The following is a 16,618-nucleotide window of genomic DNA, read 5'->3' as shown; positions in this document are numbered from 1 at the left end:
GAGAGACCTCCCCATGAATGTCAGGTGCCGCAGATTATATTCCTGAGGAAGAAACTAGTAAAACTATCTCAGAAGCTGTGCCCACAGCATCAACTTAATGCAATTTGATACTACTTTAACTACCACAGCTCAATGCTATGGGATTGTGGGAGGTGTAGTTTGGTGAGGCATTGGCCTTCTTTGGCAGAGGCTAAAATACTATCTAAAACTACAATTCCCTTTATTCCATAGCACTGAGCCTTTGTAGTTAAAATGGTGTCAAATTACATTATTTTCACAGTGCAGATGGGCCCTTAGTATTCCATGGGTGCATCTATAACAGGCATGGGCAAACTTCGGCCCTCCATGTGTTTTGGACTTCAACTCCCACAACCTACTGGCTGTTAGGAATTGTGGGTGTTGAACTCCAAAACACCTGGAGGGCTGAAGTTTGCCCGAGCCTGATCTATATATGTTGTAGAATTAATGCAGTTTGGCACCATCTTAACTGCCATGCTGTTAAGCCAGCTCTGTGTTTCTGTGCCATGGCTTTCTTACAATAACACCATGGATTTCTTAGGGAAGGAGTGTACCTCCTACACTGTGGAATACATGCAGCTTGGCATCACTTTAATTGGCATGGCTCAGTTATATGGAATTGTGGGATTTGAAGTTTGGGGGTGCACTTACTTACTTTTTACTTAGATGATGCCCCATTGTCCGAGTTTGATGACTTTCCAAGTGTAGTATCTTGGCGATGGATGCGTAGGTGACTATGGAGCCTTATTCTTGACTCACATCTTCCACAGTCAGGACATCGGTTTCCAGGTGGAAGGCAGTCCCGGTCAGGGTTGGCTTGACACACCTTCCTCACACCAAGGCACACACCACCTATGAAGGTCATCCTCCAGGGGCAAATGAAAAATGGGCAACTTGGAAGTCCCTCAACAGATTCAGAAGTGGTGTTAGATCAAAAGTCAACCTGACAAAATGGCACTGTCTAGAAGAATCCTCCACCTTGTGGAACTGTGGAGCAGAACAAACAACTCAGCATCTGTATACTTGCCCACAATGCCCTGCCTCATACACAGAGGAAGAACTGTTTAAAGCTACAGACAATGCAAAAGCTGTTGCCAGTTTTTGTTCTAAAACCATTTAGCTACTTGTGTTTCCTTTATTTCATCTGTTTTATATTTATTTATGCAATGCTTTTGACACAAAATAATAATAATAAACCCCAGCACTCTTTGGTGCTGAGTGAAGAGGGGAAGGCCAGGAAGACACAGCTCCATCGTGTCTCCTGCAACATCACTTGAGAGCCCCTCAATATATACACTATAATAATATATAGAAATAATAACATTATAATTTAATAGTGCTGGTATATAATGACATAATATGTATAATAATAATAATAATACTTTATTTATATTCTGCCCTCTCTCCCCAAGGGCACGCAGGGAGGATTACAACAAAAGATGGCAAGCATTCAATGCCAGATCCAATACATAAATAGAAACATAAAACAATCAGTTAATCCACACCAGTGGTTCCCAACCTGTTGTCCATGGACCACCAGTGGTCCTCAAGAACTAAAATATGGGCCGCAGCCTCACCATTACTACATTGTTGCAATGGGAGCAACCAATCTCGCAAAACCCTCTTATAATGCCGAGGCTTATTAAATATGGTTTTCTGTGGGTGAGCAGGTGGTGACTACTGGATGGCATATGTTCTGTATCAGAAACTAGAACTGATACGGTCTATCCAATGCAGTTTCCTGAATCAGCACCCCAAATAACCAAACCGAATCTAAAGTTGACCAAAAACTGCTTTGTAACCCTTTCGGTACTAATGTTGGAGAGCGGTCCCTGGTCAAAGTGGTTCCTGGACAAAAAAAAGTTGGGAACCACTGATCTACATCTAACATAATAGACATTAAACACAAATTATATAAACATTCATTTAAAATCATGATTAAAATGTAATACAGCCAATGGCGCCAGTGAGATCAACAGAGTATTATATGTAATATGAATAATGCTGTATTATAATAGATTGTATATATGACAACTTATGATATGGTACAATGTATTATATGATAATGTATTGGTAGTGTATTATATATATTGTGGCATAATAATATAGTACATCATAATAATATATTGTAATATTAATATAATTGTATACTATACATTTACATCAATTACTAGTAATATTGCAGTATAATGTGCTACTATTCTTGATGTAGATGTGGATTTGCTTTTGAGATTTGGGGAGTTGGTTATTTTTGTCTTTGCTCACCTCCCAGAATGGAATGTTTGCCGATATCTGTTGTAAATCACGCCGAGTCCCCTCGGGGACATAGGGCAGGATCTAAATGAAGTTTTATTATTATGAATATTATCATTATTTGGCATGGAAGACCTTGCAAAACTACAACTTCCACAATCCCACAATACTAAGGCATGCCAATTAAAGTGGTGCCATGCTGTATGTATGTATTGTTGAAGGCTTTCATGGCTGGAATCACTAGGTTGCTGTCAGTTTTCTGGGCTGTATGGCCATGTTCTAGAAACATTATCTCCTAACATTTCATCTGCATCTATGGCAGGCATCCTCAGAGGTTTTGAGGTATGCTGGAAACAAGGCAAGTGGGGTTTATATATCTGTGGAATGTCTTGGATGGGGGAAAAAACTCTTGTCTGTTGGAGGTAGGTGTAAATGTTGCAATTTGCCACCTTCATTAGCATTTAATGGCCTGAAGTTTCAAGGCCTGGCTGGTTGCTGCCTGGGGGAATCCTATGTATTCCACAGTGTAGCAGAGGCAGCCCTTCCCTAAGAAATCCATGGTGTTTATTCTAAGTAAGCCATGGCACAGAAACACAGGCCCCTTCCACACAGCTGAATAAAATTCCACATTTTTCCGATTTGAACTGAAATATATGGCATTGTGGACTTCTGGGTTGTATGGCTGTGTGGAAGGGCCCCCAGAATATCAAGGCAGAAAATCCCACAATATCTACTTTGAACTGGGTTATCTGAGTCCACACTCAGATAATGAGGGACTGTCTGCCTGGATATTCTGGGATATAGGGCTGTGTGGAAGGGCCCTGAGTCCTCACTGCCATATATTCCAGTTCAAAGCAAAAGAAAATGTGAGATTTTATTCAGCTATGTGGAAAGGGCCTGAGGGCCCTTCCACATAGCCCTGTATCCCAGAACATCAAGGCAGAGTGTGGACTCAGATAACCCCGTGCAAAGCAGATACTGTGGGATTTTCTGCCTGGATATTCTGGGATATAGGGCTGTGTGGAAGGGCCCTTAGTCCTCACTGCCATATATTCCAGTTCAAAGCAAAAGAAAATGTGAGATTTTATTCAGCTATGTGGAAAGGGCCTGAGGGCCCTTCCACATAGCCCTGTATCCCAGAACATCAAGGCAGAGTGTGGACTCAGATAACCCCGTGCAAAGCAGATACTGTGGGATTTTCTGCCTGGATATTCTGGGATATAGGGCTGTGTGGAAGGGCCCTTAGTCCTCACTGCCATATATTCCAGTTCAAAGCAAAAGAAAATGTGAGATTTTATTCAGCTATGTGGAAAGGGCCTGAGGGCCCTTCCACATAGCCCTGTATCCCAGAACATCAAGGCAGAGTGTGGACTCAGATAACCCCGTGCAAAGCAGATACTGTGGGATTTTCTGCCTGGATATTCTGGGATATAGGGCTGTGTGGAAGGGCCCTTAGTCCTCACTGCCATATATTCCAGTTCAAAGCAAAAGAAAATGTGAGATTTTATTCAGCTATGTGGAAAGGGCCTGAGGGCCCTTCCACATAGCCCCGTATCCCAGAACATCAAGGCAGAGTGTGGACTCAGATAACCCCGTGCAAAGCAGATACTGTGGGATTTTCTGCCTGGATATTCTGGGATATAGGGCTGTGTGGAAGGGCCCTTAGTCCTCACTGCCATATATTCCAGTTCAAAGCAAAAGAAAATGTGAGATTTTATTCAGCTATGTGGAAAGGGCCTGAGGGCCCTTCCACATAGCCCTGTATCCCAGAACATCAAGGCAGAGTGTGGACTCAGATAACCCCGTGCAAAGCAGATACTGTGGGATTTTCTGCCTGGATATTCTGGGATATAGGGCTGTGTGGAAGGGCCCTTAGTCCTCACTGCCATATATTCCAGTTCAAAGCAAAAGAAAATGTGGGATTTTATTCAGCTATGTGGAAAGGGCCTGAGGGCCCTTCCACACAGCCCTGTATCCCAGAACATCAAGGCAGAAAATCCCACAATATCTGCTTTGAACTGGACTATGCGGGAGTGTGGACTCAGGGCCCTTCCACACAGCCCTATATTCCAGGATAACAAGGCTGAAAATCTCACAGTATCAGAGTGTGGACTCAGATAACCCCGTGCAAAGCAGATATTCTGGGATATAGGGCTATGTGGAAGGGCCCTGACTCCTCACTGCCATACATTCCAGGTCAAAGCAGATATTTTGGGATTTTCTGCCTGGACATTCTGGAATATAGGGCAGTGTGGAAGGACCCTGAGTCCTCACTGCCATATAGTCTAGGTCAGGGGTCCTCAAACTAAGGCCCCGGGGCCAGATACGGCCCTCCAAGGTCATTTACCCGGCCCTTGCTCAGGGTCAACCTAAGTCTGAATGACTTGAAAGCACACAACAAAAATCCTATTTCATCAGCCAAAAGCAGGCCCACACTTCCCATTGAAATACAAATAAGTTTATATTTGTTAACGTTCTTTATTTTAATTATTGTATTGTTTATAAGATATGTGCAGTGTGCATAGGAATTCATTCATGGGTTGTTTTAGGTTTTTTTGGTCTATATGGCCATGGTCTAGAGGCATTCTTTCTATGGCAAGCATCCTCAGAGGCAGTGAGGTCTGTTGGAACTAGGAAAAAGCATAACAACAGAGAGGAAACAAACAAGGACATCTAATCACCTCTCAACAAAAGTTTGCTCTAGGCACTGTCAGGCCATTATATGCTAATCAAGGTGGTCAGTTGAAACATTCACACCTAGCTCCAGCAGACAAGATGCAGGCGAAACATCAGGAGAGAATGCCTCTAGACCATGACCATATAGCCCGAAAAAACCTACAACCCAGTGATTCCGGCCATGAAAGCCTTTGACAATAAATTCATTCATGGTTCGTTTTTTTCAAATTATAATCTGGCCCTCCAACAGTTTGAGGGACTGTGACCTGGCCCTCTGCTTAAAGAGTTTGAGAACCCCTGGTCTAGGTCAAAGCAAAAAATGTGGGATTTTATTCAGCTGTGTGGAAAGGGCCTTCCACACAGCCCTATATCCCAGAATATCAAGGCAGAAAATGGCACAATATCAGAGTGTGGACACAGATAACCCCATTCAAAGCAGATACTGTGGGATTTTCTGCCTTGATATTCTGGGATATAGGGCTGTGTGGAAGGGCCCTCTGAAGAGCTGCACCTGTTGAACTGCGCCCTCCCACTCCCTCCCTCGCGCTGGATGGGCAGGCAACGCGCATGCGCCTTATCTCCTTCCTCCTAACGGTCTTCTGGGTGGGGAAGGAGAGGGTGGGGTGGTGGTGGTGGTTTCCCGGGCGTCCTTCGGGAGTCAGATGGGCGTGGCTCTCGCCTGGCCCCGCCCCTTCCAATGTAGCGCCTGGCCACGCCCCCTTCCCTCGCGGCGGCGGCAACGCCGGTGGCGGAGTTGGAACCCTCAGGGTGGCGGCGGGGGGGCCGGAGAAGAAGAAGAAGAAGAGGCGACCGCGAGGAAGGAGAAAGAAGAGGAGGAGGAAGAGGGGAAAATGGCGGTAGTGGCAGCGGCGGCCGCTTGGCTGTGGAGCGGGCTGTGGAGCGAGCGCTTCTGGTTTCCGGCCAACGTGACCTGGGCCGCTTTGGAGCGGGTCGACGGCGGCAGCGAGGGGAGCGGATACCTCGCCCGGCACGCTTTGGCCGCCTTCCCCTTGGCCGCAGGCATCTTCTTCCTCCGGCACTTCTTCGAGAGGTAGGAAGGGAGTGGGAGGGAGGGAAGGGGGGGGGATGAAGGCGCGACTTCCGCCCTCCTGGAGGCTTCCTCGCGTCATCTCTCGCCCTTCAGATACTCATTTGGGGTTACTCACCCGCCCTTCTCGGTTTTGTAGCGTCACAACAACCCCGTGAGGGAGGCCAAGGCCTAGTTTGGACATCTAGATAAACCAGGCATGGGCAACTTGGGCCCTCCAGGCGTTTTGGACTTCAACTCCCATCATTCCCAACAGCCTCAGGCCCTTTCCTTTTCCCCCTCAGCCGCTTAAGCGCTTAAGCGGCTGAGGGGGAAAAGGAAGGGGCCTGAGGCTGTTGGGAATGGTGGGAGTTGAAGTCCAAAACGCCTGGAGGGCCCAAGTTTGCCCGTGCCTGGTATATCTCTCTCTGGTAAAGACCTTGGGAAACTGTAACTCCCAGGATTCCTTTAGCCCTGGCAGCCTAACTGTATCCATTCCTAGACTTATTACTTCCTTTTATTCCCTCCAAGGCCTGGTTTAGCACCCCGACCTGCAGTTAGCGATTCCCTCCAGTCACGTTGATGTGGAGACTGATAATACGTAGTTACTTAAGTAATGGTTTCCTCCCTCTTGGCTATACAAGCAGCCTCTGAGGCCCCTTTCCACACAGCTGAATAAAATCCCACATTATGTGTTTTAATAACACTTGATATAATAAAACTTTATTTATATCCCACCCAAGGGACTCGGAGCGGCTTACATGAGGCCAAACCCAACAACACATCAAAAACAACAAGCAATAAACAAAATAAACAATACAATTAATATAACTCACAAGTAGACAATAACACACAAGAATTTAAAAACCTATGGCTGGGCCAGATATAATAGTTAAAATCTTTAAAAATAAGCACTGGAATATATGGCAGCGTGGACTCAGATAACCCAGTTCAAAGCACATATTGTGGAATTTTGATCCTCTGGGTTATATGGCTGTGTGGATGGGCTCTGAGTGACAGCAGGCACTCAGCTTACAAACGACTCCTAGTTAAGAACAGGCGGGCACGACAACAGGAAGTGGGAGAAATCTACCCCTCACAAAGGAAATTCACACCTGGAAGAGTTACTATCATATGGAAAAGGTGTCTCCACTGAAGCTTTCTCACCAATCCTTGTTTCCACCATAAGCCAAAGTTTTCAAAATCCAGTTATCACAGGGACAGAAAGTGTGGTGAAATCTTCCGAACAGGGGCACAGAGAGCCAAACAAATACCACAGGTGTGTTAACCCTTCTCTGTGCTATCCAAAGATATATACAGTATATTCTGGCATATAAGACTACTTTTTAACCCAAGAAAATCTTCTCAAAAGTCAGGGGTCGTCTTATACGCGGGTGTACTTTTATGCATGGGAGTCGTCTTAACTCTATATTTTAACTGGAAAAGTTGGGGGTCGTCTTATATGCCCAGTCATCTTATATGCCGGAATATACGGTATATATACCTACACACGTGCACACACACTCACACTTTGGCTGGAGTTGCACTTAAAAATGTAACAGTTCTGATTTACAAATTCAATTTAAGAACAAACCTACAGAACCTATATTGTAAGCCGCATCAAGTCCTTCGGGAGATGCTAGCGGGGTACAAATAAAGATAATAATAATAATAATAATAATAATAATAATAATATTGCCCAGCAACCACCTGTTGTACAAGACCTAGAGCCCTCTGGGTGTGGTCCTAGCCCCATGCGGAGGATTACATGTACCCATACGAGAATAATAATATATTTTTTATTGTATCAGAAGCGACTTGAGATAACTGCAAGTCGCTTCTGGTGTGAAAGAATTGGCCATCTGTGGAGACGTTGCCCAGGGGACGCCTGGATCTGGGGACTCAACCTGTGAGTCCCCAAATGTCTTGGACTTCAACTCCCTGAAATCCTAACAGCTGGTAAACGCTGCGAGTTGTAGGCCAAAACACCCACAGGTTGAGAACCACTGCTGTGGGAGGCTTCTCTCATGTCCCCACATGGGCAGCTAGGGCTGACGGACAGGCGCTCACCTCATCTTGTGGATTCGAACTGTTCAGGAGGCACAAGGGTTTAATCCATTGTGCCACTGTGGCTCCTAATAATAATAATAATACATTCTTTCTTATTTGCCTCTCCACTTGGATCTTTCCCAGTAACCTATTAAAGTAAAACAATATCTTGGTTTGAATGTTGCAGTTGGATGCTGGGATAACATGATTCAAATCCTTACTCAACCGTGGAAACCCACTGGGTGATCTTGAGCAAGTCATACTTTCGCTGCTTCAGAGGGAGGCAAGGGGAAAATCTCTCTCAACAAGAGTCTGCCAACAAATCTCAGGGATAGGGTCACCACAAGTCAGAAATGGCTTGAAGGCACACAAGGACTGCAACATGTTTTAGGACCTGTCGACACCTGCAGTGACTGAAGGACGGAATGGACTGAGAAGAAAAAAAGAAAAGTACACACTGATAAAAAAGAATGAGTAGAGTGAAGGAAACTCTCAAAGCTCTTTTATTTGAAGCATGACACCTAGGGGGAATTATATCATCATGAATATTAATTATACATCTTGTAATTATATTCTGCGATTACATTCTCTGAGCGGTTCATGAAAATGAAAGCCATTTGAATGATTGCAATCAAAACAAGCCCTGAGAAAAAAACTATCCTAACTTCCTTAGAAGAAGTCTTCTAGATGGAAAGATATTGAGCCTTGAATTGTTTCAAGTACACCTTTCAGCATACTAGGGTGGAAGAATTTATCTGCCCCCACACACTCATATGTGAAAACATTGCCTTGTAGGTAGAAAACCAGTACAGCGGGATGAAGTGCAGTTCCTACAAATGCTTTTACATGTGGGAAGTTAGAAATACTTCAGTGTCACGATAAGGAAGCAATGCAGTCGATACTTTGTAAATGTTGCACCTTATTTTCCCACACTTTTAATGCAACTCTTGTAATGCAAATGACAGAGTTCTCACTTGTTTCTTTTGTGCTGATGAAGAGGAATGTGAACCTTGAAACAAATAGGAATAACTTTGAATCTGCTGAGGATTACAGTTTGTGAAGATGCCCAATAAGGATAATGGAGAGGAGGAGAGGGATGAAGAGAACATTTTATAAAAACATGTGACAAACTGATGTTCTCAAAGAACATGCAACACATTGAAACTGTACAACTATTGCTACCTGACAATACCCTCAGTACCTGGGACTTTCTCACCCACTGATTCAAGCAACCACAGAAAGAAAGAAAAAGTATTTGAAAAATTTCCTAAAATGTTTTGCCACACCCAGCAAATTTGCAGTTTTGTATAGCCATGCACTTTACAAAGGAAAGAGGTGGCATCACCTGCAGTTTTAAGGCTTCCTGAAAGACGCCAATGCTTCCACATTCATGTAGCTGTTATTTTATAGTAGGGGCTTAATTATCTGTGGAATTTGAAATCCTGTGTAGATACTGAGGACTGACTACTTTTTATGGTTAAGCATTTGCTTCACCAATTCATGGGCAGGGGTGCCTTAGGGCATCTTAAAGACATACACCGGTTCCTCATCATGTATTAGCTTTTGCATGATAGGGTTTAGTTGTTGTGATGGAAAATACACGCTTCCTGAAAAAAATGTGCCTGGAACAAAATCTGTGTTTGCCAAACTACTTTAAATGATGTTGTACATGTTGGAGTACATCCAGATTTCAGAAGCACTACTGAACATTTTTGGCACTTACTCTTGTTTGGCAATTTATAAGCTGAAATATAATATAACTTAATTCAACTCTGTTTAAATTGGGAACATCCCGTTTCCTTTTACCAATCACACTCATTTTCCAGACTGCAGCTTGGATATGGATTTTTCCAGATAATATAATAAATATGAAGCACAGCACATAGTGAAACAGCTGAGTGTGACTGGTATTTGCTGTTAGGTGCTTTGTGATTGAATTCTTTTCTATAACAATCCCCCTCCTTAAAATCCAGGGACATGGAAGCTAGCTTGCTTGGGACAAGGCAAGTCTAGAACTTGTTTACCGAAGTCTAGTTTTCTGCTTTTTTGTGAATGTTGTCTAATGTGACATTCTACTTATGCACTACTTAACTAGTTTTCCTGTTATATGAAGACTCTGGTGTTTAATGTGAATCTATATTCGGTAGAGCTTTTTGTAGATAGTTTTAATAGGAATTTACTTCTTTTGATTAAAAAACACATCCTCCACCTTTATTAGAGGTATCTTCCAGTTTTCATGAATACATTCCTTCACAATTGCTACCCTATATGCAAGAGGATTAAGTGGATGTTTGGGGTATTAAACCAGTGAATATCTGGCAGCTTTACTGAATACTGTTGTTTCCTTCTTTCCTTGCATTCAGTTGTTGGAATGGAATCTACATTTTTAGGAAAAGGTCTTGCATCTTGATTGTGAATTTCCCCCTGCTCATTGGGGAATGTCAGCCAACCTTTTCCTCTTTCCTTGTCTTTCACTCTGGAAATGAACACCACATAAATCAGAGGCCATAATAAAGCACTTGGAATGTGGGGCTGATGAGTCACAACTTCAGCCACAATTTTCTCCACCCATTGTTGTTTCTTCCTCCTTTCCCTGTGTCTCTTGTGTTCTTGTCCAATACTTTAGAACAGAAATGGGAAAAGTGTGGCCTGCATGCAACTCACAGGACTTCTTCAGAAGCCCCTCAAACATGCTAGTTGTCTATTTTTTAAAGTCAGACAGATTTTGGGCTGTTTTTTTTACTCCAGAGCACCACAAATCTTGCAGAACTTAATAAAAAGATAGCTGTTTTCTCTCATAACATCCTGTCTTAATTTTGCCAATCTGACCATGAGTGAAACAAGGTAAAAATTAAGTCTGTTTTGGAGGGTTTGGTAGGGGGACAATGTTGGAGAATAATCTACTGATTTGAATAGGAAATGGTTGCCCAGAAAATTTGAAGAAAATCTCCCAGCATAATTATAAGTGCAGTGGAATGCTTATGGAGCTATGGTACTTCCTCCCCCCCCTTTCAATGTGTCCATTACTTTTGCTAGGCTGTTTGGAGTTTTACTGGGCGCAATAAAATCACACAGTTTTAGTTTCTTTTTCCTGATTGAATAAAGATTTCTGTAATTTATTTTTCACATCATTTTTATTCAGAACATTCTGACAAGTAGCATGGAGTCCTAGTTGGAAACATAATTGTTCATTTAAATACACCAGAATTCAATCTCTTCTGACAAAATTGTCAGGATTTTTTACTACTCTCCATTCTTATCAAATACTCCATGATCACTTTAGCTCTAAGAAGAATTTCCTGAAAATATGAACTGTCTCTGAAAGTAATATATTCTACTTTAGACCTTTCTAGAAAAAACATGGTGCCCAATAATTAGAAATGTTTCAGAAATAGATTTACATGACTTCTGAAATCACAGTTTCATCAGTCCAGAGCAACACTCTTGACTCTTTCTATTTTTTTCATATTTGAGTTTTAAACTTTCTTTCTTTTCACCATGTACATTTTTAATTTCAGACACTAGTTCAGCGTTTTCCCAATCTCACCCAAATTTGATGAAAAAACAAGGTCAAATGTTATATGTATAGCATTTCTTTCCAAATTTCTGGATGACATGGTTCATTGTTTTTTGTAGATGTTGACAAGAATTAGAGCATGGGACATACAACTATTGTTGAGCACAACAATAATTCCTCAGTATTACCATAGGTATTAGGTGCGTTATGGTGTTATTTAATTTAATTGCTATTGTAAACACAAATAGAGTAATACAAATCTTGATAGTGATATTCCAGTTACATTATCACTCAATATAATATGTTTCTTAGCCTTACCAATCCCAATCCCACACTTATCTAGTACTTGTGCAATTGGTTTTTTCTCCCCTCCTTTCCCCTTTGCCCTCCTTCACCTGCTGGGAACAGTTGTATCTTCAATTCGAGTTTTATTTTGCTTGATCAGTCATGAAGAGAGTATGGTTCAGTTCTTTATATTTTCTTTTTCCTTTTCTCTAGCTATCAGAATTCCTCATTTTGGATCCCAGTTCTTCTTGCAACAGTCTGTTATATATTTCATCCCCCTTTCAAAAATATAATCCTGGAGCATACAGTCTGCTATATATTCAAACCATTTTTAAATCCCCATTTTCCTGCTCTTCCTAACCCAGAGCTACAGTTGATTGGTCGCTTCTATCATATTTTATGATATCAGCCCATTTATTAATGCTGCCCTTGCTATTTATTTTCTGAATAAAACATTCCCATTTATTCTGCTCTACTTTTTCACTATTCTTCCATTTCTTTCTTTAGTTTACTATAATTTTTTGTATCTTATCCCAGTCCTACCACAGGTGCACAAAAGAGCCAATTTCACCACATTTGTGCCAAAATAGTTTTGATGATGATTTTGTTATATGGGCTAATTTAAGCAGATTCTATACCATTTGGTCAATATTTTCCTTTGTTTCCCTGGTCCTAATATTTTTAATTGTTTTGATTGAGTTAATCCAGTGTTCAGTGTCTGAGTCATTGTAGTTTAAATCCACTTTCCATATCTCGATTAGTGTTTCAGTTTATATTGTTTTCAACTATTTTCTTATACATGAAATCCATCAAGGCTTTCTCCTCTAATTTCCATTTTAAAATTAGATCAAAATGGTGCTTTAAGATGTGTAGGAAAATGAATAGCTGTTTTTTTTCTGTCCATTGCTTACTCTTTGGGGTCTAGCCAGAGTAATCAGTGCTGATGTGAGTTTCAGGCAACCATGGAGAGTCGCACATCACCAATTCCTAATCTAGATATTCAGTATCATCCGTGAGCTCTTGTCCATTTTTTTCAGAGATACCTACAGGCTATTTCACGACTCACTGCTACCAATTGTGTTCTGTTACAGTTCCTTTCGATTTCCTTTTCTTAAAAAGCCTTTCTGAAGAAACATTTGTTCATATCCTAAATATTCCAGAAATCTAGTTTATACCTTTCTACCTGAACCATGTAACCTGTGTCTCCCATTAAAAGAGCATCAGTCATCCACTTTGTTCAGTTAGCTAGCAGTTCCCCTAACAAAAAGGAAGGATGATCTTAATGTCTTCCACTCAATCAGCCAAGGAGTCTTGAACAAGGAACTAAAGATGAAGCTCATGTGTAAAACTGGCAGTTGACATTGCAAAGGAGGAATTTAAAATGGTGGCCTTCTTGTAACATTCTTGTTCCATAGAATGTCTGCTTGCCAACTCATTCAATCTTGCTATTAAGACTGAATGAGTTAACTATACATGGGTAACAGGATTAATTAGACAGTGGTTATTGTTACTGTGAAGTTGGTTTCAATTTATAATGACCCTATGATTGAGAAACCTTGAAAAGACCAAAACATTCACGGTCCTGCTCAGGTTTTGCAAACTGAGGTCCATTGCTTCCTCAGTTGGGGCTGTCTGTAGATATCGGGGAGGTGTTTTTACAGTCTTTTTTTTCAAATTAAAAAACGAGTTATCTACAACTCCTTGATAATAGTACACAAAGTTACAGTTCATATTAAAGTACAAAACTTAAATACATAATGAAAATATGTTAAATGTGTTTCCTCAGGGCTTTTGGAAGTCCAGTATTATATTTAATACTTATATTTGGGGATTTAAAATTCAGTGGTATGGCTTTATATTTGGGGATTTTACCCTTTCAATTTGTTAGTCTTGATCTTGAGCTATACTGCCATATAAAATCCAGATTACCTGCTTTGAACTGGTTTATATGGCAGTATAGACTCATATAATCCAGTTCAAAGTAGATGATGATGATGATAATAATAATAATAACAACAACTTTATTTTTATACCCCGCCAACTATCTCCCCTAGGGGACTCGGGGCGACTTACAAGGAACATGCCTAAAATTACAATTAAAAGACACATGTAAAACACTTTACCTGTGGATTATCTGCTTTGATAGAAAGGGCCTAAGCTTTTGACCATAGTCTCAATGTTGATTAGCTTTTTCAAGTCCTCTCTATACTGAAGGACACCTCCATGTTTCATTTGTACAGAATTATATTTGCATACAATTTCCTTTCTTGCAGTTAGAGGGGCAGTTTTGTAGATTTGAGTGCATATAAACCAGTTAGACAATGATTACTACTGATTTTTTTCTGAATAATTTCAGCAGTGGTTCCATGAATGTAAATATGTAATGCTTTCTAAAACATGTTGTCTAAGCAGTTTCTTTCCCCAAACCTAGTACTGCTGTATTATGGATTTTGAATTTTTGATTTGGATGCTTGAAGTCCCCATCACCAAATGAATGCAGCACAGATTTTTACTCTACTATGTGAAAATATATTTCCATAATTGATGTGTTAGTCTTTGAGCACAATTTTTGTCTTGTACTAAAGGAGCAATAAGCTGTATTTCTGAAACCTGCTAAAGACTATTGTAAATTCATCCTTCATAGGAAGTTGTACAACTTATTTTAATTTATTCAGCGTTTAAAAGCTTTATAATAGGTGATAGCAAAGAACAAACTGCACAATACAAATGACTTGCATACTTCCTTCTGCCAGTTCATGTTATATGAAGCATAAGATTGTATCTACCGATACTGTACTTATGTTCATTGTCCATTATGGGTGAACAGCAACTGACCAGTATTACTGGAAACAGTAATAATACAGATTGACTACCTCCCAAATACTGTATGGGCATATCCCTGAATTTGTATAAAGCATAAAAGTCCTCATATAACAAAGCTTCTAACAGTGAAACTACTTTTTAGCAAATACATTTTACACATACTCATAATCTCTTTCCTCCCCATCCACAAGGTTTTAGAAGTATTTTAATAGCATTGGCACTGAAAAGATGTTGAAGGAAGGCTGCAGTCTCTTGATGTGTTGTACAGTTAACATTGTACTCAGGAAAGCATGAAATTCCCCTCTAGCCAGTCATAGGCCCCTTCCACACAGCTGTATCTACATTGAACTGGATTATTTGATGGTGTGGACTCAGATAATCTAGCTCAAAGCAGATATTCTGAGTTATATAGATGTGTGGAAGAGTCCATACTGTAGCTTAGCTGATGTGTACCTGCCTATAACAGGTGTCAAGAAAAACAGTTGTCTCCAGAATCCCTTACTAAGCATACATGAACAAAGAAAAAGTGGTATGCCAGGTAAGCCTGCCTCACCAGTTGCCTCCAGCATGTTAAAAAAGCATAGAGTAAGAAGGTTGGCCACCAACAGGCTATCAGGGAAAGTTCTTAAAACGGACGATAAGAATATTATCATACTGAGCAATTATACTTAAGTCAGAAGAGCTTTTGACTCCAAGAGTTATAGATGGAGAGTATATCTGCTGTAAATACAGAGACAGCATGATAGTGATCAAATGATGAAAACACTAACCTAATAATAATCTGCTATGAAAAGTTCATTTTAACTTCCATTGAAGAATTGGAAAAGAATATAGGAAGACCAGAAGACAATGTGAGAAGACAGAAGAAGATACAACTAGTGGACTTAAAATTAAAATTGTTAGAATCCTCAATATATTATGTTAAAGAAATAGAGATGAAGACTTGTTGAAACAATGATAATATTGTAAAAGACCTAATTACTCAACAACCTTCATCCTCTTTGTTTTTTCCTTGTGACATCCCAGAAATTTGTAAAGATGCAACTAACCAATAATTAATTTATTAATCCCAAATTTCTCCTTTTCCTTCCCTTGCCCCCTCCCCCCATCCCCTACGTTCCCAGTAAATAAAAATGTAATGTTTGTTTGTGGTATTCACGGAACTCAAAAAACGGTGGGAAAATTGACACCAAATTTGGACACGATACACCTAATAACCCAATGTATGTCCTCCACTAAAAAAAAACCCCCGAAAGAAACAGCAGAAACCCCAAATATCCACACAAGGGGAGAGCAGCCATTAAAGCATTGAAAGCCAAGCGCTTGCGCATGCACGGCCATACAAACAACTGGCACAACGAGCAGCACTGAGCTCCCTCCCTCACTGCGGCAGGGAGCTTCCTCCCTCACGGCAGCCTACTCAGGAGCCTATCCCGCACACATGGCCACACACATAGACACAACTTCGCCTTCCCCTTGCCCTTTGCTTTTTCTTTTAAAGGTGAGGCAAGTAAGCGCAAAAGAGGCCGTTCGCCCTGACGGTTTTGTGTGTGTGTGAGGGGAGGGGGAGGAATATCCTTGCAAGCCCTCCTCCTTCCTCCCAGCAGCTTCCTCTCCTTCTCATTCCTCCTTCTCCTGCCTCTTTTCTTCTCTCCCTCGCTCCTTCCCCTTGAACTTCCCAGGTGATATCCATGGCTGCCATGACCCCTTCCTCTTCACCTTCCTCTTTGCCTGCTGTGGCGACAGAGGAAAGAGAGAAAGGAAGCATGGGAAAGAGAGGAGAGCGCGCCTTGCACAGCGGGGTGGGGGGTGGGGTAGAGAGAGAGAGAGAGGCAACCTCCTACCTTCCCTCCTCTTGGCTCTTCCCGTTGCCTTTGCAAAGGTGGCCACTTCCAAGGCTTCCAGCCCCCACCCAGCTTCTGAGGCAGGAGGGAGACTGAAGGGACCCACATAGAGGAAGAGGAGGATGA

At 41.5% G+C, this 16,618-nt stretch overlaps 1 protein-coding gene across 1 annotated transcript in view; it reads left to right on the top strand.

The window, feature by feature from the left end:
* The first annotated feature begins 5,594 nt into the window (after positions 1–5,594).
* Positions 5,595–16,618, top strand: part of CERS5 (ceramide synthase 5) — a 51,695-nt gene continuing 40,671 nt past the window's right edge. The window contains exon 1 of the mRNA XM_060764032.2: positions 5,595–5,998. Within this exon, the coding sequence (XP_060620015.2) occupies positions 5,610–5,998 (389 nt within the window). The 5' untranslated portion in view covers positions 5,595–5,609. The remainder of the gene's footprint in view (positions 5,999–16,618) is intronic.

Source organism: Anolis sagrei, chromosome 2 (genome assembly GCF_037176765.1).
Source record: "Anolis sagrei isolate rAnoSag1 chromosome 2, rAnoSag1.mat, whole genome shotgun sequence".
NCBI classification, from domain to species: Eukaryota; Metazoa; Chordata; class Lepidosauria; order Squamata; family Dactyloidae; genus Anolis; species Anolis sagrei.
Note: the sequence above shows the minus strand (reverse complement) of the source record. Positions and strands in the feature narration are given on the sequence as shown.